Source organism: Schistocerca piceifrons, chromosome 3 (genome assembly GCF_021461385.2).
Source record: "Schistocerca piceifrons isolate TAMUIC-IGC-003096 chromosome 3, iqSchPice1.1, whole genome shotgun sequence".
Lineage (NCBI taxonomy): Eukaryota > Metazoa > Arthropoda > Insecta > Orthoptera > Acrididae > Schistocerca > Schistocerca piceifrons.
Window position 1 is genome coordinate 536974617 of NC_060140.1, and position 26898 is coordinate 537001514.

Below are 26898 nucleotides of genomic sequence, written 5' to 3' on the forward strand. Positions count from 1 at the left end.
TGTAAATCCCTTTCACTGCTTGGTCTGCTTGATTATTTATCCGAATTTCCGCGGGCGCTGATACCCAGCGCGGAGATACAATCTTCCCTTGCAACTAAGAGGGAAGCAGATTTTCTTGAATTTGTTGTAACATTATCTCTGAGGGTGAAATTGTTGTAACATTATAGGACACTAAGGAAATTTTAGCTGACGAGGAACTTATTGCTATGAAGACACATCATTTGCCCCAGAGCTTTTTCCAGATCGACAAATCCTATGAACGTGTCTTGATTTTTCTTTAGTGTTCCTTCCATTATTAACCGCAACGACATAATTGGGTCTCTCATGCCTTTACCTTTCCTAAAGCCAAACTGATTGTCATCTAGCGCATCCTCAATTTTCTTTTCCATTCTTTTGTATATTATTCTTGCAAGAACCTTGGATGCATGAGCTGTTAATCTGATTGTGCGGTAATTCTCGCCCTTGTCAGCTCTTGCCGTCTTCGGATTGTGTGGATGATGCTTTTCCGAGAGTCAGATGGAATGACGCCAGACTCATACATTCTAGACACTAGTTTGAATAGTCGTTTTGTTGCCACTTCCCCCAATGATTTTAGAAATTCTGATGGAATGTTATCTATCCCTTTAGCCTTATTTATCTTAAGTCCTCCAAAACTCTTTTGAATTTTGATAATAATACCGGATCCCCTTCCTCTTCTAAATCGACTCTTGTATCTTCTTCTATGACATCTGACAAATCTTGCCCCTCATATTGTTTCAACTTATCCGCTCTCTCCTCTGCATTTAACAGTGGAATTCCCGTTGCACTCTTAATATTGTCACCCTTGCTTTCAATGTCACCGAAGGTTGTTTTGATTTTTCTGTATGCTGAGTCTGTCAAAACTCTCATTGCCTTTTCATGTCTTCAGATTTTCCCTAGAGCTATTTAGTCTCATCCTACCTGCACTTGCTATTTATTTCATTCCTCACCGACTTGTATTTCTCTATTCCTGAGTTTCTAGAAACATTTTTGAACTTCCTCCTCTCATCGATCAGTTGAAGTGTTCTTTTGTTACCTATGGTTCCTTCGCAGCTACCTCCTTGTACCTATGTTTTCCTTCCCTGCTTCTGTGATGGCCCTTTTTAGAGATGTCCATTCCTCTTCAACTGTACTGCCTGCTGAGCAATTCCGTATTGCTGTATCTATAGCCTTAGAGAACTTCAACCGTATCTCGTCATTCCTTAGTACTTCCGTATCCCACTTCTTTACATATTGATTCTTTCTGACTAATATAGTTAACTTCAGCCATTTCTTCATCACTATTACATTGTGATCTGAGACTATGCCTGCTCCTGGGTACGCCTTACATTCCGGTATCTGATTTCGAAATTACTGTCTGACCATGGTGTAATCTAACGGATATCTTCCCCTGTCACCTTGCCTTTTCCTAGTATACTTCTTCCTCTTGTGATTCTTGAAGAGAGTATTCGCAATTACTAGCTGAAACTTTTTACAGAATTCAATTAGTCTTTCTCCTCTCTCATTCCTTGTCCCAAACGCATATTCTCCTGCAACATTTTCTTCTGCTCCTTCCCCTACAACTACATTCCAGTCTCCCATGACTATTAGATTTACTTATCCACATGGTTCAAATGGCTCTAAGCACTATGTTATTTAACATCTGAGGTCATCAGTCCCCTAGACTTAGAACTACTTAAGCTTAACTATTATAAGGACAGCACACATATCCATCTCCAAGGCAGGATTCGAACCTTCGACCGTAGCAGCAGCGCGGTTCCGGACTGAAGCGCCTAGAGCCACTCGGCCACAGTGGTCGCCATTTACATATCCCTTTGCATACTGTATTACCCTTTCAATATCCTCGTACACATTTTCAATCCATGTTCAGCTTGCGACGTCGGTATGTATACCTGAATTCTCGCTGTCGGTGTTGGTTTGCTTTCGGTTCTGATAAGAACAACCCTATCACTGAACTGTTAATAGTAGCACACACTCTTCCTCTTCATAATGAATCCTACTCCCGTCATACCACTTTCTGCTGCTGTTGATATTATCCTATATTGATTTGGCCAGAAATCCTTGTTTGCTTTCCACTTTACTTCACTGACTCCTAGTGAGAGGAGTGACCATACAAAGGCTGTAAGAGTCCTCGAAAGCAACATTCTTGGAGCTACTGAGGATATTGTGCCTCCAAGTGGTATCACAGTCCGTCTTCATATAAAAAAATTCGACTCGTATGTTATCAAAGGTAGCGTGATATCTGTTGACGGGCTCTGGAGGCGACGAGGTAACTGTCTGTCCACACAAGGTGGAGACTGACCATATGGTGCAAGGCCTTCCCAAGGCAGACAGTGATGGTAACACTACGAGAAATAATAGAGCATTTAGGGTCCTTCTCGGTGTTTAAAATTGGGATTAAAATTGCCTCACTTCACGAGTCTGCAATGTCTCCTACGGTCCATATGCAGTAATAAAAAGTGAGGAGGGTTTATTTGCTTCGCACTATGAGGTTCCGTAGCATTCCATAATAGAACACAGCAGTTGTCCCCTTCATCATTGGTAGAACTGAAGTCTTACCTTCCTCCCCTTCCCCAACCCCCTCCTCCCCCAACCCCACCACCACCATCTTAGAGGCCATCCTGAGGCGTCGGAAAGCTGGAATCTGAATGGCAGTGACTGAAAAGACCCTCGTATACGAACAAACTTGTTTGCCAAGTTTCCTCCTACTCAGCCATGGATTTGTAAAATAAGCCTGTTTATATAACAACAATATGTGTCATTGTAATCTCACTTTTGAAGCAGACGATTTTTTGTATGATGTAACTCGAAATTAGTGGCAATGGCTACAAATGCAGATAAAGAATTTCTTACACTCTGGCACTGTGTTTAAAGAAGAAGAAGAGGAAAACCAAATGCTGCTGAAGGGAATTGCTTAAAATGAGAGATCTGAAAAGAGACACAAATATAAGCACTGGCACCTGATCATGGAAGTATGACACTTGGAACCTGATGATAAAATCAATTTTCTGCGAATGGACAGTGAAACTTTCAGTAAATTGTTTAGAATGACTTCGCCCTCACATTGCAACAGAGGACACAAGTATTCGAAAATTTATTCTCTGCTGTTGGTCCACTAATAACTGTTCATTAAAATACCGTAATTTGGGCAAATATGGGATAACGTACATCGTCCTTCAAGAGTCGGAGAACTTTATTTTTTATTTTATTTTATTGCACTCCTACTTGTATGTTATGTATAGAAGCCGATTTTCTTCTTTAGTCTGTTCCAGCGTAGTATATGACTTGGAATGATGTGACACCTCTGCCATTTTGGTACTTGCGGTGCTATATTGTTTTTATCCCCGCTTGTGCTTTCCATAGTTGTGGAAACTCACGATACAGTGGGATAACATGTAATATAACAGTCTACACGAAACCTATATGTCGTAGCATCGCCGGCCGCGGTGGTCTAGCGGTTCTAGGCGCTCAGTCCGGAACCGCGCGACTGCTACAGTCGCAGCTTCGAATCCTGCCTCGGGCATGGATGTTTGTGATGTCCTTAGGTTAGTTAGGTTTAAGTAGTTCTAAGTTCTAGGGGACTGATGACCACAGATGTTAAGTCCCATAGTGCTCAGAGCCATTTGGACCATTTTGTCGTAGCATCAACACAAACACCGTTCCCCATCTTGCCAGATTTTCGGTCAGTAAAACTTTCTGGTAAATGCGTCCAATACGGTCTACGAATTGACGAGGCATGTACACCGGCATGTACACCGAGAGATTTTGATTCAAGAAATACGTCGCGAATGACTTCGTAGCCACAATACGGTCTATGTTTGACAAATTTTTCAAACTTCACCGTGCACGTTTTTGAAGGACATGATGTTCGCCGTTGGCTGTAGAAAATTATTAGTTTTACTCCAGTTTCGCAGTTTACGCCTTTAGGCCACTGTCAAGTGGTATTCCATAAGATTCCGCTTCAGAACATATCAGAATTCTAAAATCTTCCGACACCTGCCTACATGTCATCGTCAGAGCTAAGTTTTTTCACTTTAGGAATACTGTAACAAACAGTACATGGTTACATGTTTGGCAAACGTAGTGAAGTTGACAAATTGTTTGATCGTTTGCCGGAGCCTTAACTCTGACAAAATATTGCGCCATGATCTGAGTAAAGTTTCGCGGGTTGGTCTGGAGACTTCCGGTCCCCATTGCAACAGCCACTTTGGTTCTCCCACCTCTACTAGAAATCCTGCAAATGACCTTCCATACGACTGAACTTTCAGTGGAACAGTTTATGATGTTCAGGAAGTTTTTCCACGATTATTTCTTGCCATTTCTAATAATTAGGTTACATTTCACCTTTGTCGCCCGAAAGGCTGCGAAGTTCTTTGCAGTTGACCGTCCGTTGAACCTACAGTCAGCAATTTGCCTGGATTGGACTTCTGAGTGACCTCCATAGCACCACCAAATGAAAGGCTGCCATTTTAGCCGACCTGTAAGTATCTACATCTGCAACTACATGGTTACTCTGCCTGGTAGAGGATTCATCGAACCACCTTGAAGCTATTTCTCTACAGTTTCCCTCTCGAACAGCGTGGGGGAAAACGAATACTTAAATCGTTCCGAGCGAGCCCTGACTTACGTCGTTTTATTGTGATGATCATTTCTCCCTGTGCAGATCTGCACTAACAAAATATTTTCACGCTCTGAGGAGAGAAGTTTCTGCCACAACGAGAAAGTCTTTTGTTTGAATGATTCCCAGCTCAGTTCGCATATCATATCTCTGGTGCTCTTTCCCTTTTTTCGCAGTGATACAAAACGACCTGCCCATTTTTTAACTCTTTTGATGTCCAATTTGACGCTTATCCCACAATGCACAACAATATTCCAGAAGTAGATGGACAATCGTAAAGCAAGCAGCCTCGATAGAACCTGTGAAATGGATGTTTCAGTGGCGTGTTGAATAGACTTGGTAATATGATGGACCCATCCTTAGACACTGCCACAGTGCATAAACGTAAAAGTTGGATGTAAAGCATCCAGCCTTCCTTACTGAGCACCCAAATTGTCTCCTGTCTTTTGGGTTTCAATCTGTTTGGCAGGTGAGTACAGATCAGGAAATGGTCATTTGAATACAAGCCATTGATCACACCCCATTCAGAGTGTGTGCGAAGTATCGAGAGTATACCAAGTGGTCAACAGCAATAAACGACCCTCTTGAAGTGTTGATGTGTGGACAGTGTCCTCTGTTTAATTGATACACTTGTGATGACTTTACGAGACCCTTAATTGGTGGGTTCAGAAACCCAAACAACAATCTCTGTGTTAAAATCTCGATAATGGTGTAAGAGTGGGAGAACTGAGGGTGAATTTCATGAGAGCCAATGTATCTACAACTTCATGCTGGGGAAGGTGAGGGACCATATTGTAAATCTATGTTGCACATGCACTGATACAGCGATTTTTTGTTAGCTGGTGGATAGGGATAGAGGCGAGGAGTCTTATTAACGCTTACGAGAATAACAACTCCTGCAATAAATTTAATCTCACGAAGATCGTCATTTTTTGGAGGATCTAGCCACATAAACCAGGAGCATCAAATCGTTTAAAATTGGAGACATATAACTGTGCATCTCTCCAGCCTTCGCACACTGCCCAATGAGAAGTGTCAGTGGTCTGCACTCAGGTAACCATTTTCCAGTCGTGACTTACATGCTAAACATATTGGTGCCTAACACACAGCAGCAAGGATGGCCAGACTGGATACTTTACAGTAGTGTTAGGTGACATAAACAGTTAGTCAGTCACAATTATTGTCACCTACATCTACATCTACATCCACATCCATACTCCGCAAGCCACCTGACGGTGTGTGGCGGAGGGTACCTTGAGTACCTCTATCGGTTCTCCCTTCTATTCCAGTCTCGTATTGTTCGTGGAAAGAAGGATTGTCGGTATGCTTCTGGTGGGCTGTAATCTCTCTGATTTTATCCTCATGGTCTCATCGCGAGATATACGTAGGAGGGAGCAATATACTGCTTGACTCTTCGGTGAAGGTATGTTCTCGAAACTTTAACAAAAGCCCGTACCGAGCTACTGAGCGTCTCTCCTACAGAGTCTTCCACTGGAGTTTATCTATCATCTCCGTAACGCTTTCGCGATTACTAAATGATCCTGTAACGAAGCGCACTGCTCTCCGTTGGATCTTCTTTATCTCTTCTGTCAACCCTATCTGGTACGGATCCCACACTGCTGAGCAGTATTCAAGCAGTGGGCGAACAAGCCGACTGTAACCTACTTCTTTTGTTTTCGGATTGCATTTCCTTAGGATTCTTCCAATGAATCTCAGTCTGGCATCTGCTTTACCGACGATCAACTTTATATGATCATTCCATTTTAAATCACTCCTAATGCGTACTCCCAGATAATTTATGGAATTAACTGCTTCCAGTTGCTGACCTGCTATTTTGTAGCTAAATGATAAGGGATCTATCTTTCTGTGTATTCGCAGCACATAACACTCGTCTACATTCAGATTCAGTTGCCATTCCCTGCACCCTGCGTCAATTCGCTGCAGACCCTCCTGAATTTCAGTACAATTTTCCATTGTTACAACCTCTCGATATACCACAGCATCATCTCCAACAAGCCTCAGTGAACTTCCGATGTCATCCACAAGGTCATTTATGTATACTGTTAATAGCAACGGTCCTATGACACTCCCCTGCGGCACACCTGAAATCACTCTTACTTCGGAAGACTTCTCTCCATTGAGAAAGACATGCTGCGTTCTGTTATCTAGGAACTCTTCAATCCAATCACACAATTGGTCTGATAGTCCATATGCTCTTACTCTGTTCATTAAACGACTGTGGGTAATTGTATCGAACGCCTTGCGGAAGTCAAGAAACACGGCATCTACCAGTGAGCCCGTGTCTATGGCCCTCTGAGTCTCGTGGACGAATAGCTCGAGCAGGGTTTCACACGACCGTCTTTTTCGAAACCCATGGTGATTCCTACAGAGTAGATTTCTAGTCTCCAGAAAAGTCATTATACTCGACCATAATAGGTGTTCCAAAATTCTACAACTGATCTACTCGAAATATTTTCCAAATTATCCTTCAGGTGCTCAGCCACAACAGCTTCTGAGGCAGGGGGCCTATAGAGACATCCAGTTACCATGTCTGAGCCTGCTTTAACCATGACCTTCACCCAAATTATTTCACATTTCGGTTCTCCGTCAATTTCCTTCGATACTATTGCACTTCTTATCGCTATAAATACGCTTCCCCCTTCACTGTCCAGCCTGTCTCTGCGGTATACATTCCAATCTGAGTTTAGGATTTCATTACTGTTTACGTGTGGTTTCAGCCAACTTTCTGTCCCTACTGATAGAACCTAATTAATTTATAATTTACAGTTGCTACCTAAAGCGCAGCAGTGAACTTTCAAATTATGTGCCACAGTGGTAATTCCGCGTCTGAATTGTTCTTTAACTGTACAAAGTACATGTCATTTACGATAACATGCTAAGCAGGCAGTGATTATTTTAGGCCTAAATGAGGGTATGTTAAAGAAGAACTTCCAGAGACGTTTGTGGCTTTTGCCGAGTGGTACTATGGTGCCAAACCTCTCTGTAAGACTCAGTAAATACTGTACGTACCATAATCAATAGCTAAATGATACCACATTCTGTTCACAAAGCTCTGAATATGAGATGCAAACACACAACATAACCAAAGGCATACGAACTGACCAAGCGCCATTTTCGGGCAGAGGAATACAACATGGCCAAAGACGTGGTGGACAATGTTTCAGACGCAAAGAGGTGCATATATAGGTACGAAACGAGGTATCTATAGTTTCAGCTATCCACTTTCAAAGCCAAACAAGAAAAACAATATTATAGCAACTCCATGCCGGTGTATCTGGCAGTAGACAACCTTCCTCATCTTCTGCTAATAATGCTAACTTATTCAGTCACAATACGCCTGCTTAGCTGGGACGTAACGTGGTCGCTTGGCACGCAAATGGGCCCGGGTTCGATTCCCGGCCGGCTTGGAGAATTTCTCTGCTCGGGGAATGGGTGTTGTGTTGTCCTCATCATCATTTCATTCTTATCACGGGCGCGCAAGTCACCCAATGTGGCGTTGACTGAAATAAGACTTGCACTTGGAGGCCGAACTTCCCCAGATGGGGCCTCCCTGCCAACGATGACATACGCTCATTTTCATTCTGTCATACAGTGGAAATTACAATGCTAGGCAGGCGATGCAGTGACACTTGACTGAAACAAATACATATTCATAGCTCATATAGTATTCTAAGAGAAGACTATGACAGTGTATGAGCCACAACTTGTTAGTGGGTCTCACATACTGGATTTTCAAAGAGTATTGTAACACCAAAAGCTGTCCTTTTATACGCCGCTACTTGACACTGTCTGTCGGATACAAGATATCAAAACTGCGCTGGAAAGCTAGTAGCTGTCAGCTTATATGTTCAATGTATTTCGGCATTAATGCATTGTTCTTAAACTACGTGGCTCTGAAAACAGTATTCTAAAACCAGTAGCTGGCCATATGTACCTGGGAGAATGTTGGCCACCATGCAGTGGCATGGAGTGGAATGGATTGGAATGTCATAAAAGTTCCTCAATGCATTTCAAGTGGTAGCATTCACACTGGTTGTGAAAATGTTATAGACTGTATTTGACAGGAACCTCAAAAAAAAAAAAATTACAACGAGTGTCTTCACTGTGACTTCAAGAATTCTGTGTACTTCAAGCATTTTGAAGATATGGCTTGGTAGGCCCAGCCCCACCTGGAGGAAGACCAACTTAGCAGCTCACCACACTTACATGTGTTGTATGCTGCTTTTCTCATTATTTTACATGTGATGAATGGGATATTTCACTATAATTGTTGACTTTTAAAAACTAATGACTGATCAGTGATAACATTAAGAACATTACATTTTTGATATTTTCTAAATGTGTTACTCACTTGTATAGAGACTTATATTAATGATTTATTTCCATTTATAGATACGAATGCTACAATTAAATGATTGAAATTTGTGACAATTTGCTGCTGATACTATTAAAATAAATACTTTCTTTAAATATAGATTTGCAGCATCTCTCATGATAATGTTGCTGTTGTTCTGGTTTGATGTAGTTCTCCATGCTGGTCTATTTTGTGCAATCTTCTTCATCTCTCAGTCTACATGCCCGCTCACAATATTCAAGCCTTGGTCTCCTTCTACAAGTTTTACCCCATACTCTTCGTCCCGTTACCAAAATAAGAATCACTTGACGCCTAAGTTGTGGCCTATCAAAGGACCCCTTCTTCTACACAAGTTACGTCGTAAATTTCTTTCTTCCAAATTCGTTTCAGTATATCCTCCTAAGTTATTAGATCTACCCATTTCAACTGCAGCGCTCATTTACAGCACTGTAATTCAGAACCTTTTTTTCTCTTCTTGTCGTAATTGCCTGTCGTTCACGTCCACATTCGTACAAGACTTCCCTCCTGAAAAAAATCTCCAGAAAAGACTTCCTAGCTTCCACATTTGTAATAGATGTGAACAAATTTCTACTAATCAGAGATGCTTTTTCTTGTTATTTCCTGTCTGCATTTTATATTTTCCCTGCATTTGCCATCATCAATTTTCTGCAGCCCGAAATCAAAACTCATCTACTAATTTTATTGTTCCATTTCCCAAACTAATTCCCTCAACATTGCCGGCTCTACTTCATCTACATTCCATTAGCTTAATTTATTTTTTACGATTTTCATCTTGTAACCTGTTTTCAAGCCATTGTTCATTCCGTTCAGAGCCCTTAGTCATTGCTGGCAGAATTATATTGCCATTAGCGAAACGTTCAGTTTTTATTTATTCTGCATGAACTTTAATTCCTTCCCAAATATATCTTTGGTTTCCTTCATGGCTAGGTCAGTGTATAGATGGAGTAACGTCTGGAATAGGCTACAACACTGTATCACTCCCCTCTTGTAACTGCAGTCTGATTTCCGCACAAGTAGCAAATACCCTTTGGGCAAAGTTATTTTATCGCTGCCATCTTCAGAACTTCAAAGAGTGTACTCCGGTAAACACTGTCAAAAACTGTCTACATTTTCAAATTCTATAAACGTAGGTTTGCTTTTCATCGACTTATTACACGTAAGATTTGTTAGTTTGTTGTTGCTTTGGCGTGCAAAACAGCTGAGGTCATAAGCGCCCATAGACGTAGGGTGATTATTGCCTCAGGTGTTTCTACATTTTTCCTGATCTACTCCAAGATCTGACTCTACTGGTTTCTCCATTCTTCTGTAAATAGTACGTGTTATTATTTTACAAACACGACTTATTAAACTGACAGTCAGTAGTATTCACACCTGTCAGCACCTGTCTTTAGTGGGATTGGAATTCTTACATTCTTTCTGAAGTGTGAGGGTATTTCGCCTGTCCCCTATGTCTTACACACGAGTTGGAATTTTTTTGACGTGGCTAGCTCTCCCAGCGGTCTCAGTAATTCAGAGGGTACCTTGTCTACATCAGGTGCACTGTTTTTGCAGCTATGTCCTTCAGTGTTCTGCTGATTTTTTTCGCAAATGTCATATATCAGGTCTCCAGCCATCTCTTCTGCTCTTTAATATTCGTCCTCAATTTCGTTCTCTTACACAGACCCTCTATGTATTCCTTTCACCAATCAGCTTTACCTTGTTTGCTTAGTAACGGTTTGCCATCTAAGCTCTTGTTATTCATTCAGTAGCTTCCCTTTTCGATAACGACCTCTGTAATTTTCCTATTCTTCTCCTAATTACTCTCTGTTGTACAGCCTTGCATTTGTCTTCTACCAAATCAGTACAGAGCTATTTTTCAGTTTCTGCCAGTTACATTTTCTACATATCTGTATTCCCTTTCGGCAACTCCGTTTGTTTTGTTTTTAAATTTTCTCTTTTCCTCAGTTACATTCGGTCTCCCCTGAGGTATCCAAGATTTTAAATTAGTACTTGTTTTTTTTATCTATGTAATTCCCTGCTTCTTTCCTACTTCATCCCTCAGGGCTACCAAATCGTATTCTATATACTCTTAGCAACAGTTTCAGTTCAAGGTTAACAAACGCTCGCTCTAAAACTCTCAACAACCCTTGGTTCCTTCAATTTATCCAGGCCCATCTCCTTAATTTCTCACCTTTCTGCAATTTCTTCAGTTTCAATCTTCAGGTCGTAAACAATAAACTATAGTCGGAGTCCACATCTGCCCCTTGCATTTTAAAATCTGGTTTTGTTATTTTTGCGTTATCATTATATCATCAATCTGTAATCCACGTATATAACCTCGTTACACGATTCTATAAGCAAGTGTTAATGATGACTGAAGTACGCTCTGTTTAAAATTCTACAAGGTGGCTTCCCCTTTCATTCCATTTCTCAGTCCATGTTCTCCAAATATCTTTTTCCCTCTCTTCCTCTTCCTACTACCGAACTGAAGCCGCCCACAAAACTAAATTTTCATGTCATGTAACTACCTGAATAATATCCTTTGCCTTATCATCCATTCTTTTAGTTTCTTCATCTGCAGACCTAGTTGGCATACAAACCTGTACCACTGTGATGTGAACTGGTTTCAACTTTATCTTGGCTACAACGGGTTCACAATGCTCTTCGTAGCAATGTACTTGTATTCCTATTTTCTTGTTAAGGTTTAGGGTTAATACTGTATTACCCCCATCCAATTTTGTGTTGATAATCCAGTACTCACAAAACCTAAAATCTCGTTCTTTCTTCCTCCGCACTCCACTAATTCCCACCATGTATATCTTCGGCCTATCCATTTCCCGTTCGAATTGTTAAACCTACATTCCCAAATTAAAGGATTTAACATTCCACGCACCTTGCTCTAAAGTACCAGTGCTGGTATTTCTTATGACGACCTACTCCACCGAAAGATACAATATTTTACGTAAGAGGATACCATCATCACTAACTGCATGGTCTTAGCACAGAAAATGCTACAATAGCTGTCCCTTGTTTTCAACAGCTCACAGTACCAAACCAGTAAGACCATGTTGGCTCACTGTATAAACCTAGATCCATCAGTCTTAAAGACAGTTCCCCTACACTACTAAAAAGGTTGTTGGTTCTCTTTAGGAACCACGAATTAGACAGACCTCTTCGAAGATACCACTAAATTGTGATAGCACGTGTTATCTGCGTTATTCATGCAAGCAGTCAGCCCGGTCTCTGTAAGGTCCATGATTCACATGGGACTCAAGACATTTCGTCGTCTACAACCAGTTATCAGTTTGAAGAAACCCAGAAGATATAACAAACATTAACTGCTATCATTTTAAAGCTACTTGTCGTGAAACTCAAAACAAGTTTGCGACAAAACTGTTGAACTTCCCCTTAACAGTCTCCGCGTGACCCAAAGTCCCCCCTCCCCGTTTCCCCCTTCCATCACACGTCAAATCTTGTTCACACTTTTGCTCACATGCAGTACGCAGAAGGAGAAAGTTGTGTTTTTACCTACCACATCTGTCTGGATCAGTGAGTCGTTTACCAGAAGGTCTGTAACGTTCACAGACTGCAGAAAGTCGATCAGCTGTTGTGAATTGTTGGTTTCGTAGCCGAGGATGGCTCCTAGTTTGAAAGAATGAGTCCGGGCATTTGTTGTTGAGAATGGATTTGCGACGACGAAGTTACTACTCTGAATAATAGCTCTTGAGAACAGACCTGCAAAAGGACGTATTACACATTTCAGTTAGTGTCGGCGCTGAGAGGTGTGCCATAGGTATTGCAGTCAAACAGAAGCTCTGTGACTTATTCACCTTGTTACTCTCCTTCTGAAAGTAGGCATCAATGGACGCTATTTGTAGGGATAGTAACATGTAATCACTTGTTAAGAGGAAAGTGAATCAGTAAAAAATAAATCGTGTGATCTGACTCCTGCACATAATGTATAACCTCGACCTGATGCAAAAGTATTTTGGTGGATCATCGAGACTCTGATAAGGCATAATCCTCAAATTACAGAAAGGAAGAAATTTTCACGATATAACTACTGCATGACATGATTAACATCTTACGTTCTACACATTAACTAAGGTAAGTACTTGACAAATAAAAAGGAAAAAATAGAAAATTAGTAGCATACTAACTAATTGAGACTAACTCGAGAAAGCAACTAAGCTTTGTGTTCAGTAGAAGAAGGAATTCAGGAAGCTCCAATGTGGATTCCTTTAGATAATTGTGAGGGACTAAAACAACCTTGAACGACATACTCTGAACAACCGTATTCTGTACCTGAGAACAACCGGGATACAAGAAAAGCAAGATGGGAAATTTGCAAGATTTGAAAAACAAGAGACCTGTAGTTGAACGCTTAAGATAGTAGTTAATCTGTTAAAGAAATCTATTGGGGTAGTATTTCGCGGCGTCTGTGGGAAATAATCCAACAACTGAGAGGTATTTTAAGTTCACATGGAAATGGTGCTTACGAGGTTGCATTTGAAAGTCAGTCTTGAAGTCTTTGAAATACTACGGATATTAGCAACTGCCTCGTTGGAAACACTTTCTCATTATGTATACGTTGATTTGTGCAAAAAAAGTATTGCGAGGCTCAAGGTATAGGAATATTTCAAAATGCATTTGAAATATTATTAACAGTAGCTGGCTATGGTTTAAGTGGAGTTACTCATGGAGGTACGATATGGACTCCAATTATCGGATGGCAGCAGGACTTAACAGATACGCTAAAGCGTTCATGCGGAACCAATTTGGGCTGGTAAAAAATAGTTCCAATATTGGCCATCAGGTGCAGATCTGGTTCTGTAGAGCATCTCGTCTACGCCTTCGACGCTGATACTGAATAAACTGTGTAAAGACCTTTCTTACTTGCACACGTCTCCATGCTACTCTTTTACGCATGGAAACATTGCCATACGACTTTTTTTGCGTTCGCAGCGGGAGATATTCATCAGGTGGCGAAAACAGGAACAAATTCTTTTACTTCAGTTAATATGTTCCACATTAACGCATTAGAGTATCTGGCAAGTGTCGTTGCCATACGAGAATTGCAGCCTGTACTGGACCTCTGTGAGTAACTGCACTATAATTATAATCAACCGCTAGTTGATGGGTATGAGCCTCTGCAAGTTAACAGATCTGCACATAATGACCCGCAGGGGGTTCTTGAATAGCTGTCATCGCCAGGACAGCCTCTAAGGGCAGTGATTCGAGATACTGGGCGGCAGTCAGCGAGTATTCCCTGGCAGTTTTCGTAAGACTGTCCATGCGTGCGCGGTCTTGCTTGCCTGTGGGACCCTGGGAGTTGCGTAGTGGGTGCCAATGTGACCAGTAGTGAGAGGCGTTCAGTATATATGGTTTGATGTTTTAAGCGCACAAACGGCCTCAGTACATCGCATAACTCACAACTCTGCTATAAAGGGCGTTGTTCGATGCTAACGTCCTGCAAACGGATGTTATTCGAGGGTTATTCCAAAGCAGCGTTAGAAGCTTTGGTTTCTGGACATTATCAGTTGCCTGGGTTGTCTGCTTGTGACGGCGCCCCCCAGGGGAATGCGGGAACACCAGCTGTTTTTAGATTCTAGTTATTTCTCTAGAATATTGTAGTATGTAATGTCTTATAAGCAAATTATTGACACACTAAAACAAAGAAAATGACGTACCATCAAGGAATTATCAAACTGGTGCGGATATCGATAAATGTGACGCACAAGCACAGGCAAACAAGTGATTACAATTTCAGAAATGATGGATGATTTGTACACGAGGAAGACATTCACAAATTTGCAAGTGAATCACACAATAGTCCACCTCTGGCCTTTATGCAAGCACTTGTTCAGGTTGTCATTGATTGATAGAGTTGATGGCTTTCCTCCAGAGGGATGTCATCTCAAATTCTGTCCAATTGGAGAGTTAGATCGTCAAAATTCCGAGATGGTGGGAGAGCCCTGCCCATAATGCTCCAAACTTTCTCAGTTACGGAAAGGTCCGGCGCCCTTGCTGACCAATTTACGGTTTGGCAAGCAGGAAGATAAGCAGTAGACTCTCTTTCCAAATGTGAGCGAGCTTTGTTGAAATGTAAGCCCAGGATGATTTTCCGTGAAGGGCAATAACGGGGGGCGTAGAATTTCGTCAACGTGTCCCTATACTGTAGGGTACCACGAATGACAAGCAAAGTGGTCCTGCTATGAAAAGAAATGGTACCCCAACCGTTAAAAGCTGGCTGTCGGGCCGTATGGCGAGTGATAGTCACGTCGATACCCCACTGCTCTCCGGGGCGTCTCGACCCGTCTTGGGCCTGGAATCTCAACGACTGGAGTAGAGTAGTCTTTATGCTGATTCCGGCTTCGAATTAAGCCCGCGGGCCAGCGGAGTCGGATTCGCCGCAGACAGCGGTGGGGTACCAACGCGACTGTCGTCCATCATACGGCGCGACAGCCAGGTTTAATGGTCCGGGTTGCCATTTCTTTTTGTCAGAGGACCCTTTGGTTCTCGTCATTAGGATCCTTACGGCACAACGATAACTCTACGTTATTCTACGCCCCGTTTTGTTGCTTTTCATTGTAAACCACCCTGAGCATCCAGTTCAGCTAGATAATGCCTGCCGCACACATCTAGAGTTTCTAGAGGTTGTCTTCGTGCTTGCCTAGCCCTACCTTGTGCAGCAAGCTTGCCGCATCTCTCACCAACTGAAAACATTTGGAGCATTATGGGCAGAGCCCTCCTACTAACTCGGGATTTTGACGATCTAACGCTGCAATTGGACAGAATTTGGCACTATTTCCTCCAGGAAGACATTCAAGAACTCTAACAATCAACTCCATGCCGAATAAGTGCTTTAAAAAGGGCCACAGGTGGACCAACATGTTACTGACACGCTTAATTTGTGAAGCTCTTTTTCTTGAATAATCATCTATTTTTTCTGAAATTGTACATCTACCGATTTACTTTCTTTTCGGCTAATTGCTTCGTCGTGCGTCGTTTGTTTCTGTCCTAGAATGTACAGGTCAAAAAAGTTAATGTTGTGTGTACACGTGATGTTGTGAGAGCACTCTAGTTAAAGAAGGAACTTTCTTATAACCTGGGGTGTTCATTGTACATTTCCGTTCGTAATTTTTTTATTTTAATATAAATCAGCAGTTGCTAACTTCCATAACAGCCTACACGCTATGATTCCATAACTTACTTTGAACTTGTCATTTTATATTTGTGCCGTAAATTTTTTCAGGTGTTAAATCTGAAGAATTTACCTTCAAGACCATTTTCTTTCAAAGGGAGGATTGTTTTAGTATCAGCGATATATTAAAATTTACCAAAAGTTGGCAAGATGGAGCGTTAATCTTTCTACAGTTTTGATTTTTTTTTTCAGAAGGGGACGGAAGAAGTGATATAGTCATCGTAAATGTTAGACGTTGTCCCGCTACGTCTACTTATTGTTGTAACAAATTGTGAAATGAAATGATCGTATGGCATTGATGGCCGGAAGTCCCCAGCCGGGGATGTTCTGCAGCTAAGTTGCAAGTCTTTTCATGAGATGTCAAATTAGGCGAACTGCGTGTCAGTGATTATGCAATGATAAAGAGAACAGTACAACACCCAGTCCCAGAGTGGAGGAAATCTCCGATCTGGCCGGGAATCGAACCCACGATAACTGTATTGCGGTCCGACGCGCTGATCACTCAGCTAAGGGGGCGGACTGCAACAAATGGTAATTATCCTTTAATTGCTTTAAGCTAGAAGTAGAAAAACCAGCAATCACAACTTCAGGAACCCGTCTTTCTCCTGTTACAGGTTCTATGCAGTGGAATTCCATCGGCTCTACTGTGTTTATTCCTGAATATGCCCTTAAGATTTGCTTAGCTAATACATTCACTGTATATAATGCTGATTTATATGCGACGTTAAGAGCTTTGGATGTGATGAGATGTAATCACACTACCAAAGTCCTCATTTACTAGTGGTTCTATAAGCTGTCCTTCACTTATAACCAGAAAAAAGACACACTCAATTGAGTAACGACTACCTGGTTCATTTACAAGTGCAGGGAAAGGACGTGTTATTCTTCTGGGTAATATGATATGTCGTAATTCAAGGAGACGAAGCAGCAAATGAAGCTGATAAAACGGTTGTGCAGCATATTCGGTCAGCCCACAGGCCGCTATCTGTAGTAAATAAACTGACTGAAGTTCTCATAGATGGACTTTGAAAGATGTCATGCGACATATGCACAGAAACGCAGATGAAAAACCAACGAAGAAACAAATGGAAAGAAAGAAAAGGGAATAGCGTCTTTGATTAGTAATCAGAACACAATGGGTCCCCGGATAAATCCGCGTTTCTGTTGAAATTCTGTACAAAAAATTATCAGCAACGGTGATCGAATACCTCCCGTATAACGAGTCACTCTTGTTCTGCCAACGGCCTTGTCAGTGACGATGAAGGAGTTATGGCAAAGAGCCGCCACGTAAACAGAGAACTGTGCGCTGTTCTCGACAGTTTATGGCCAATGGTTGTTGCTCTGAACAGAGAAGTACCGATCGACCAAATGTGCCTGATCGAATTATGGGGTGGGCGAGGGGAAGTTTCGAACATAGTCCAAAGAAATATCAACCGTCCGCGCAATCTACGAACTGTGATTACCGAACCAAACTGTGTGGAAGATTTTGCGACGGCGGTTATGTTTTAAACTGTACCACTGCAGTTCGCGTAGGAATTAAAACCGAAAGATTATGTCTGGGGCATCACTGAGTCGGTGGTAGTGGTGGACATAATGTGGCTCCGTTCTCTTGGCCCTGTAGGTTTCCTGACCTGACACCTTTCGAATTTTGCCTTTGGCGGTACATTACAGACCGTTTCTGTGTACCCCGACTTACAAGAGCAGTGGAACAGCTCAGAGAACGTGCCAACGCCGCTGTGGTGACCATTGGCAGGATGTTGCTACGTAAGGTAAGCAACGAATTTGACTAGCGATTGGACGTGTGTCATGTTATTAGAGGGGCGCTTATAGGACGTTTTTGGAGTTCAAAATGGACAGATGGCGAGTTTACGCTTCTATTCCTGCATCAATCGTATTTGTACATGTAATACTTAGTAATACTTTGAAACGAATGAATCATTTATAGTAGTGCTCTTGTGTACAAAGTTTTGTAATCGGCATTTAGAAGTACGTTATAAAATAGTTCATGATAAACAACAGAAATTCTGCCAGGGAATCTGTAAGGCCAACTTTAATGCAAGTGGAAGAACTCTGTCAGAAGTTTTGCTCACCTGAGGACTGTGGCGAGATAAAGTGATAGCAGGTAGACAGTGCACCGGCGCTATGTCCGAACACGGTGACTTGCTGCTGGTCGCCGCCAAAGCGCTCGATGTTTCTCCGTACCCAGGTCAGTGCCAGCCTCTGGTCCTTGAGGCCCGCGTTACCAGGGGCGACAGCGTCTCCCGTGCTCAGAAAACCTGGAATTAAACACGGCAACCCGGACATAAGAATGTAACTAACAACCAAGGCAAGCTACAATGGCACAAGGCACTTAAGAACATATGGAACTATACTGATCGCAACCACATTTGTTCAGTTTTCATGTTGTTTCAGTTTTCATGATGTGTTTGAAAAGCATCTGCAGATGTACGATGAAAATATCTTAATTAACCACACAATAATTACAAAACAAAATCAATGAGACGCATACCAAGATAAGACACGATATTTTAAAATGTGCATGATCCAGTTACGTTAAAATGTACACTGCCTATGGGCAACGTCAACGTGCAATAACAAGTCAGAGACGACAGGTGGCATCCAAGCACTGGGGGGGTGGAGGGCAGAGTGCAGGGGGGGGGGGGGGAGGGTATCGTTAAGCTACGCGCCAAGGGTGAAGCATTTCCGAAATGGGTAAGTGTGTAAACTGTTAGCATGCTCCCGTGATTAAAATATACCGTGCGAGACAAAATGGCGCTACCCGAAACCAACGCCGAGGCAACTGTGGCACACCACAGTCCATAGATATACGTGAACGACGACTGCGGAAATGTGTACGGGCGAATAGACATGGAACTTTTTGGCATCTGACTGCCCAAATAAACCAAGTGTCTACCAACAATGACTCCCCAAAGCTGGTTAAGCGAATGTTACTGCGAATGGGCGTTCGCACGAGGCACTTATTTCATGAACCCCTGTTGACTGCTGTTCATTGCCTGGAATTTGCATACCAATACCGCAACTAGACGTTCATTGAGTTGAAAGTGAAAGCCTATTCAGATGAATCACATTTTACGCTCCATCGGAGAGATGGTCGTGGTCGCGGACATTTAACCTCAACTGAGGATTCTCGTTGAGTGTCATCGTACCCCTTTGGAATGAAGCACGACTGCAGTTTTTGCTGTGGTGTACTGGATGGAACCATTAGAGACCGTTCAAATCCGTTCGACGACATTTGAACGAACCAGTAAAAGATGTTTATGCATTTTCGGCTGTCCTGTTTCTCGGCCTCCTATGGTGAGGGTGAGGGTATATCGGCGAGACATTGGCACATGCATGAAAAAAACGGGAGTGTCCCTTTAAAGCTTTCTTGATGACACCCGCCAAGCTTTATTGAAAATTTTAAAAATGTGTCTTTAGAGAAGCAACCGCAGTCACGCATCTAGAATTGGAGGGTGTCTAGGCGTTGCCTCCCTGCAGGTGCGTAAGACTACTTCACAGGTTTTCTCTGTACAAGTTCAGTTGTAAAATTCTCAATAAATGTTGACGGGTGCCACCGAGGATGTTGCCGAACGAGAAGGTTTTAGAAGGATATTCCCCGTTTTATTCACGCATGTGCTAATGACATCTCTCCCCCCCCCTCCCCCCTAACCTGTAATCACGACAAAGGTGGGCGTGAAACAGGAAAGCGTAAGCACCCATTTGTGTTTTGGGTCACGTTCAAATTCCATCGAATGGGTTTGAACTGCCCCCAGTGGTTCCAGCACATACACCAGAGCAACAATTGCTGGTGCACTGCTCTCCATAGTCCAATAGGGATGCATCCTCACAATGTTCCTGTGGAAGTATTAAAATGTCTGCTGCTGTCAGCCGCTTCAAAGGTTGTCAAGAACGTCGCCCTGTTGCTCATAGCATTCCGATCTGTCGTTATATCGCGAGATGTGCTGGAATCAACGCCCTAAGGGAACTTGTTCGTTCATTGACGCCCTTCAGACCACCTGCTAGGGCACTTTCGTGTCTAATCTGATCGGGTGTCTCAGAAATGCTTTCCTCGGCTACCTATAAGAAAATCGCGTGATTTCAACGTTGGGTGTTGCGGTTCTGACTTTTGTTGCAAAGGATGTAAGGCGCCGCGATTTTGGACACCTTAAATGTAGAGTGCCTCAGTTTTAAGAGTCGTTTCTAGTGTTGCTAGACACTAGTTTTGCAACATGGGACAGGTTTTTGTTTGTATATTCGTCGCGTTTGAGATTTAGTACACGTGGCATCGAGAGTGACGAGAATAACTTCCTTACATAAATTTGTACGTTTAAGTAGAAACAGGATGGAAGCATCACTGGAGGGGAAGCCAGCTTTTCGGTAGCCACGCTTTGGCACAATGGCCTGCACAGCCGCAGCCTAGACAAGGTCAAGCGCTGGTGACGGGCAAGGCAGAGAACTGGGGGAAGAACAGAATATAGTGTGAGCGGCACGTGAGGACGCAAATTACCACTTGCGGATGATGGAGTGTTCATACGGGGGTAACTGACCTGGCTGTTCACTTGAAAGCCAGCCTATTATACGACACTGTACTTACCAAGCCATTGGCTGAATGAGCTGCCGTGGCTACTAGAAGTGAAAGAGCGACTGCCATTGGCTGTTCCATCCACAGTAGAGAAGGGAAACTAGGCTGAGGAGACGCTTCGCTCTCTGACATGACGACAGGGAAAGGAGATACACTGGTGTGAACACTTCGTTCTCCCGGCTCCAAAATTCAGTCAAGATCTGGCTGAATTCTTTTACTAAATCTCCAGAGAAGAGAACGAAGAGAGCCAATATAGTCTTGCGAGAATAGCGAATAGCGCCAGCCTTGCGCGTGTACTTAGCCCTTAAAAGAAGACTGGGATGAAGTTAATGTTTGTCGCTCCATGAAAAGGTGGGGCAAGTTTGGTGATACAGAATCAGACAAGCTCAGTATAGGATTCTTATAGATTTACAGATCCGACGACATATGGCCTCAGCCAAGCCGACGACGCTGTGCAACACAAGGTAAAGAACGTAGCACGCTAGTAAATGTAAATGTCGTGTCACAAGCCAGTTTTTACCCCTGAGATACGAAGCTCGAAGTAGGAAAACCTGTCCTCCTTGCAGAATTTCCCCAAATTAACGTAGCCTATTTCCTTCGTGCGCTCGATGGCTACGTTTGATTAGCATTTGTGCGAAAGGAATAAAATTTGTCAAGGCCAGTAACATTGTTCAGTAAGACGTTATGATAGTCTTTAACCAGAGAGTCGTTCTCTCAGTTAAAATAACTGACTATCCAGAATTTTATATTATATTATTATTTATATTTATATTATTCACCTTTTATATTTTATGTTATTTCAAAAATTTAAGACCAGGATACCCATGTGTGGACAGGTGATGCCTGAGATTGCTGTTGAGAACTGTAATGACCTAACATGTGCATATGGGATTCCAATAAATACAATTACAGTGAATAGTTTTTGTCTACTCTAAGATAGAGGTTCCCTTCCTACCTCATTGGAATATTTTAGGAACATGGACGGCAGCTATTCTTCTGAAGTAGTAGCAAGTTTCCTTATAGGTCGTGTTCAAACTACGTTATGCGCGCTAAGTGGAATCGAGCACAAAATGCAAACATAGCAGTCACTTATTTCCAACCACAGGTGCGTTTAGAAGGCTTCAGTCGAAGGGATGAAACGCGGGTAAGAGGGCCTGTGACGTCCTTCTCAACGTTTGACACGTCCACGATGAGGCTGGGCACAATTGTAGCGAAATATGGATCCATCGTGAGACCACTGAAATTTGGTACCCGTGTGACACCATTAACCCACCCCACACAAGACGTGATCTTCTGAGCCTTGGCCTTTCTTTGCAAGTGGCGACGCCTTGCTGTTTGAAGCGTCCTTGAGTTCGAGGGTGACGTCCCAGGACGGCGTAGTTTTACTCCATTACAGTGGAAGGTGGCAGGCATCTTTGAGCCAAATTTCAAACTTCTGCGTCGCAATGGGAGACAATGTTGGCGTTTCGAAAAAGTGATCCTTTAAATGTATTGCGCATTGCTGTACATAAAAATAATGAGTCGATCAATACGCAAACCTCAGTACACAATGACGTGCCCATGTCAAGGTTAGACAGCTTTCTGGTGATCTTGATTATCTACAAGTTTTCTGAATCGACAGCTTCATTAGAACATTTTGACTATGTCAAAAAATAAGACTGTTGATAAATCCGATGGTTATGGCTTTAGGGCAGTTTTACGTTTAAGTTTTATCAGCTTCTTCATCCTCTTTGGTAAAACCATGCGCTGAGTGGTTGTGACTCCTTGTTCCAGATCTATTCGTCGAACAATACACATATTCCAAAATTAAGCAGTGGCTCGTAGCGAGCCTGGGACCCAATACCTTCTCACAGCCTCTAGACCAGAATGTCGGAAAGCAATACTTACCAAGCTGCCCCAGCCGGTAATTAACCGTGACGAGTATGACACTGTAGGAAACGAGGAAGTCGGGGCCGTATTCCTGGTCAGAACCACTGCCAGTTCTGAATGCGCCACCGTAAATGTAGAACATCACAGGTAGGTTGGCGCCCTCCTGTGGAACGCCCGGCACGTACACGTTCAGGTAGAGGCAGTCCTCGGAGCCGCTGCCGTCCTGTTGGACGCAGTCGTTGCCGTATTGAGTGGCATTGCGTACTCCTTCCCAGTTTCCTGCCGGCTGAGGAGCCTGTAAGGCATTCCTAGGATAATTTCAGATTTAGCAGAGATTCATCACAATGACATTTATGAAACATTTGAGAAAATTGTCACTATGACTAATCTCCTAGGACACATACCTTCTCTCACTGATGAATTCAATCAATTTATTTTCACAGCCGGCCGTGGTGGCCAAGCGGTTAAAGGCGCTACATTCTGGAACCGCGCGACCGCTACGGTCGCAGGTTCGAATCCTGCCTCGGGCATGGATGTGTGTGATGTCCTTAGGTTAGTTAGGTTTAAGTAGTTCTAAGTTCTAGGGGACTGATGACCTTGGAAGTTAAGTCCCATAGTGCTCAGAACCATTTGAACCATTTTTTTATTTTCACAGGATAATAGATTTACAATCGCCAAATTAAAATAAAATATAAAAAGGATGTAAAAACGTGACTGATTTCTGATAACTCATTTCTTCGCACACTTATTTTCTGAGATCACACGTAACCATTGTTAGAAAAGCGATACAATGACTGAGTAGGCAATAATGATCTATGTATTTTATAATATCACCACACATTACTTTCGGCGCCTTTCATTGTATTTAGCATCGTGATTTGTTTTCTGTTTCACGCAGGCAAGACTTACAGAATTCATTTTGTGCCCAAAATGATCTGAAACACAAATAATTTTTGTAATATACACTACTGGCCATTAAAATTGCTGTGATGGTGTACTCAACGACGAACCCGGGTGCACGAATGGCAAAAAGTAATTTTTTCGGATGAATCCAGATTCTGTTTACAGCATCATGATGGTCGTATCCGTGTTTGGCGGCATCGTGGAAAACTCACATTGGAAGCGTGTATTCATCATCGCCATACTGGCGTATCACCCGGCGTGATGGTATGGGGTGCCATTGGTTACACGTCTCGGTCACCCCTTGTTCGCACTGACGGCACTTTGAACAGTGGACGTTACATTTCAGATGGGTTACGACACGTAGCTCTACCCTTCATTAGATCCCTGCGAACTTCAGCAGGATAATGCACGATCGCGTGTTGCAGGTCATGGAAGGGCCTCACTGGATACAGAAAATGTTCGACTGCTGCCCTGGCCAGCACATTCTCCAGATATTTCACCAACTGAAAACGTCTGGTCAATGGAGGCCGAGCAACTAGCTCGTTACCATACGCCAGTCACTACTCTTGATAAATTGTGGTATCGTGTTGAAGCTGCATGGGCAGCTGTACCTGTACGCGCCATCCAAGCTCTGTTTGACTCAATGCCCAGGCGTATCAAGACCGTTATTACGGCCAGAGGTGCTTCTTCTGGGTACTGATTTCTCAGGATCTATGCACTCAAACTGCGCGGAAATGTAATCACGTGTCAGTTCTAGTATAATGTATTTGTACAATGAATACCCGTTTATCATCTGCATTTCTTCTTGGTGTAGCAATTTTAATGGCCAGTAGTGTAAATTCATAATATTTAGTTTTCAGTCAACACACATTTCCTTTTACATCTGATTTGCTATTTTAAATAGTCCCCCATTCGGATCTCCGGGCGGGGACTACTCAGGAGGACGTCGTTATCAGGAGAACGAAAACTGGCGTTCTACGGATCGGAGCGTGGGATGTCAGCTCCCTTAATAGGGCAGGTTGGTTAGAAAACTGAAAAAGGGAAATGGATAGGTTAAAGTTAGATATAGTGGGAATTAGTGAAGTTCGGTGGCAGGAGGAACAAGACTTTTGGTCAGGTGGAAACAGGGTTATAAACACAAAATCAAATAGGGGTAATGCAGGTGTAGGTTTAATAGTGAACAAAACAATAGGAATGCGGGTAAGCTACTACAAACAGCACAACGAACGCATTGTTGTGGCCAAGATAGACACGAAGCCCACGCCTACGACAGTAGTACAAGTTTATATGCCAACTACCTATGCAGATGACGAAGAAATTGAAGAGATGTATGATGAAATAAAAGAAATTATTCAGATAGTGAACGGAGATGAAAATTTAATAGTAATGGGTGACTGGAATTCGATAGTAGGAAAAGGGATAGAAGGAAACGTAGTAGGTGAATATGAATTGGGGGTAAGAAATGAAAGAGGAAGCCGCCTGGTAAGAGTTTTGCACAGAGCACAACTTAATCATAGCTAACACTTGGTTCAAGAATCATAAAAGAAGGTTGTATACATGGAAGAAGCCTGGAGATACTGACAGATTTCAGATAGATTATATAATGGTAAGACAGAGATTTAGGAACCAGGTTTTAAATTATAACACATTTCCAGGGGCAGATGTTGACTCTGACCACAATCTATTGTTTATGAACTGTAGATTAAAACTGAAGAAACTGCAAAAAGGTGGGAATTTAAGGAGATGGGATCTGGATAAACTGACTAAAAGAGAGGTTGTACAGAGTTTCAGGGAGAGTATAAGGGAACAATTGACAAGAAATACAGTAGAAGAAGAATGGGTAGCTTTGAGGGATGAAGTAGTGAAGCCAGCAGAGGATCAAGTAGGTAAAAAGACTAGGGCTAGTAGAAATCCTTGGGTGACAGAAGAAATATTGAATTTGATTGACGAGAGGAGAAAATATAAAAATGCAGTAAATGAAGTAGGCAAAAAGGAATACAAACGACTCAAAAATAAGTTCGACAGGAAGTGCAAAATGGCTAAGCAGGCATGGCTAGAGGACAAATGTAAGGATGTAGAGGCTTATCTCACTAGGGGTAAGATAGATACTCCCTACAGGAAAATTAAAGAGACCTTTGGAAAAAGGAGAACCACTTGCATGAACATCAAGAGCTGAGATGGAAACCCAGCTCTAAGCAAAGAAGGGAAAGCAGAAAGGTTGAAGGAGTATGTAGAGGGTCTATACAAGGGCGATGTGCTTGACGGCAATATTATGGAAATGGAAGAGGATGTAGATGAAGATGAAATGGGAGATATAATTCTGAGTGAAGAGTTTGACAGAGCACTGAAAGACCTAAGTCGAAACAAGGCCCCCCGGAGTAGACAACATTCCATTAGAACTACTGGCAGCCTTGGGAGAGCCAGGCCTAACAAAACTCAACCATCTGGTGAGGAAGATGTATGAGACAGGCGAAATACCCTCAGACTTCAAGAAGAATATAATTATTCCAAACCCAAAGAATGCAGGCGTTGACAGACGTGAAAATTACAGAACTATCAGGTTAATAAGATACGGCTGCAAAATACTAAAGCGAATTCTTTACAGACGAATAGAAAAACTGGTACAAGCCGACATCGGGGAAGATCAGTTTGGATTCCGTAGAAATATGGGAACACGTGAGAGAAAGCTTTTGACAATGTTGACTGGAGTACTCTCTTTCAAATTCTGAAGGTGGCAGGGGTAAAATACAGGGAGCGAAAGGCTATTTACAATTTGTACAGAAGCCAGATGGCAGTTATAAGAGTCGAGGGACATGAAGCAGTGGTTGGGAAGGGAGTGAGACCGGGTTGTAGCCTCTCCTCGATGTTGTTCAATTTGTATATTGAGCAAGCAGTAAAGGAAACAAAAGAAAAATTCGGAGTAGGTATTAAAATCCATGGAGAAGAAAAAAATATTGAGGTCCACTGATGACATTGTAATCCTTTCAGAGACAGCAAAGGGCTTGGAAGAGCAGTTGAACGGAATTGACAGTGTCTTGAAAGGAGGATATAAGATGAACGTCAACAAAAACAAAACGAGGATAATGGAATGTAGTCGAATAAAGTCGGGTGATGCTGAGGGAGTTAGATTAGGAAATGAGACACTTAAAGTAGTAAAGGAGTTTTGCTGTTTGTGGAGCAAAATAACTGATGATGGTCGAAGTAGAGAGGATATAAAATGTAGACTGGCAATGCCAAGGAAAGCGTTTCTGAAGAAGAGAAATTTGTTAACATCGAGTATAGTTTTAAGTGTCAGGAAGTCTTTTCTAAAAGTATTTGTATGGAATGTG

The 26898-nt window shown here is 42.4% G+C and overlaps 1 protein-coding gene across 1 annotated transcript in view; it reads right to left on the bottom strand.

The window, feature by feature from the left end:
- Positions 1-26898, bottom strand: part of LOC124789508 (acetylcholinesterase-like) — a 107280-nt gene that overhangs the window by 33013 nt on the left and 47369 nt on the right. Inside the window, exons 4-6 of the mRNA XM_047256892.1 lie at positions 22685-22961; positions 18306-18491; positions 12544-12746 (exon numbers count right to left, since the gene is read on the bottom strand). Of these exons, the coding sequence (XP_047112848.1) occupies positions 12544-12746; positions 18306-18491; positions 22685-22961 (666 nt within the window). The remainder of the gene's footprint in view (positions 1-12543; positions 12747-18305; positions 18492-22684; positions 22962-26898) is intronic.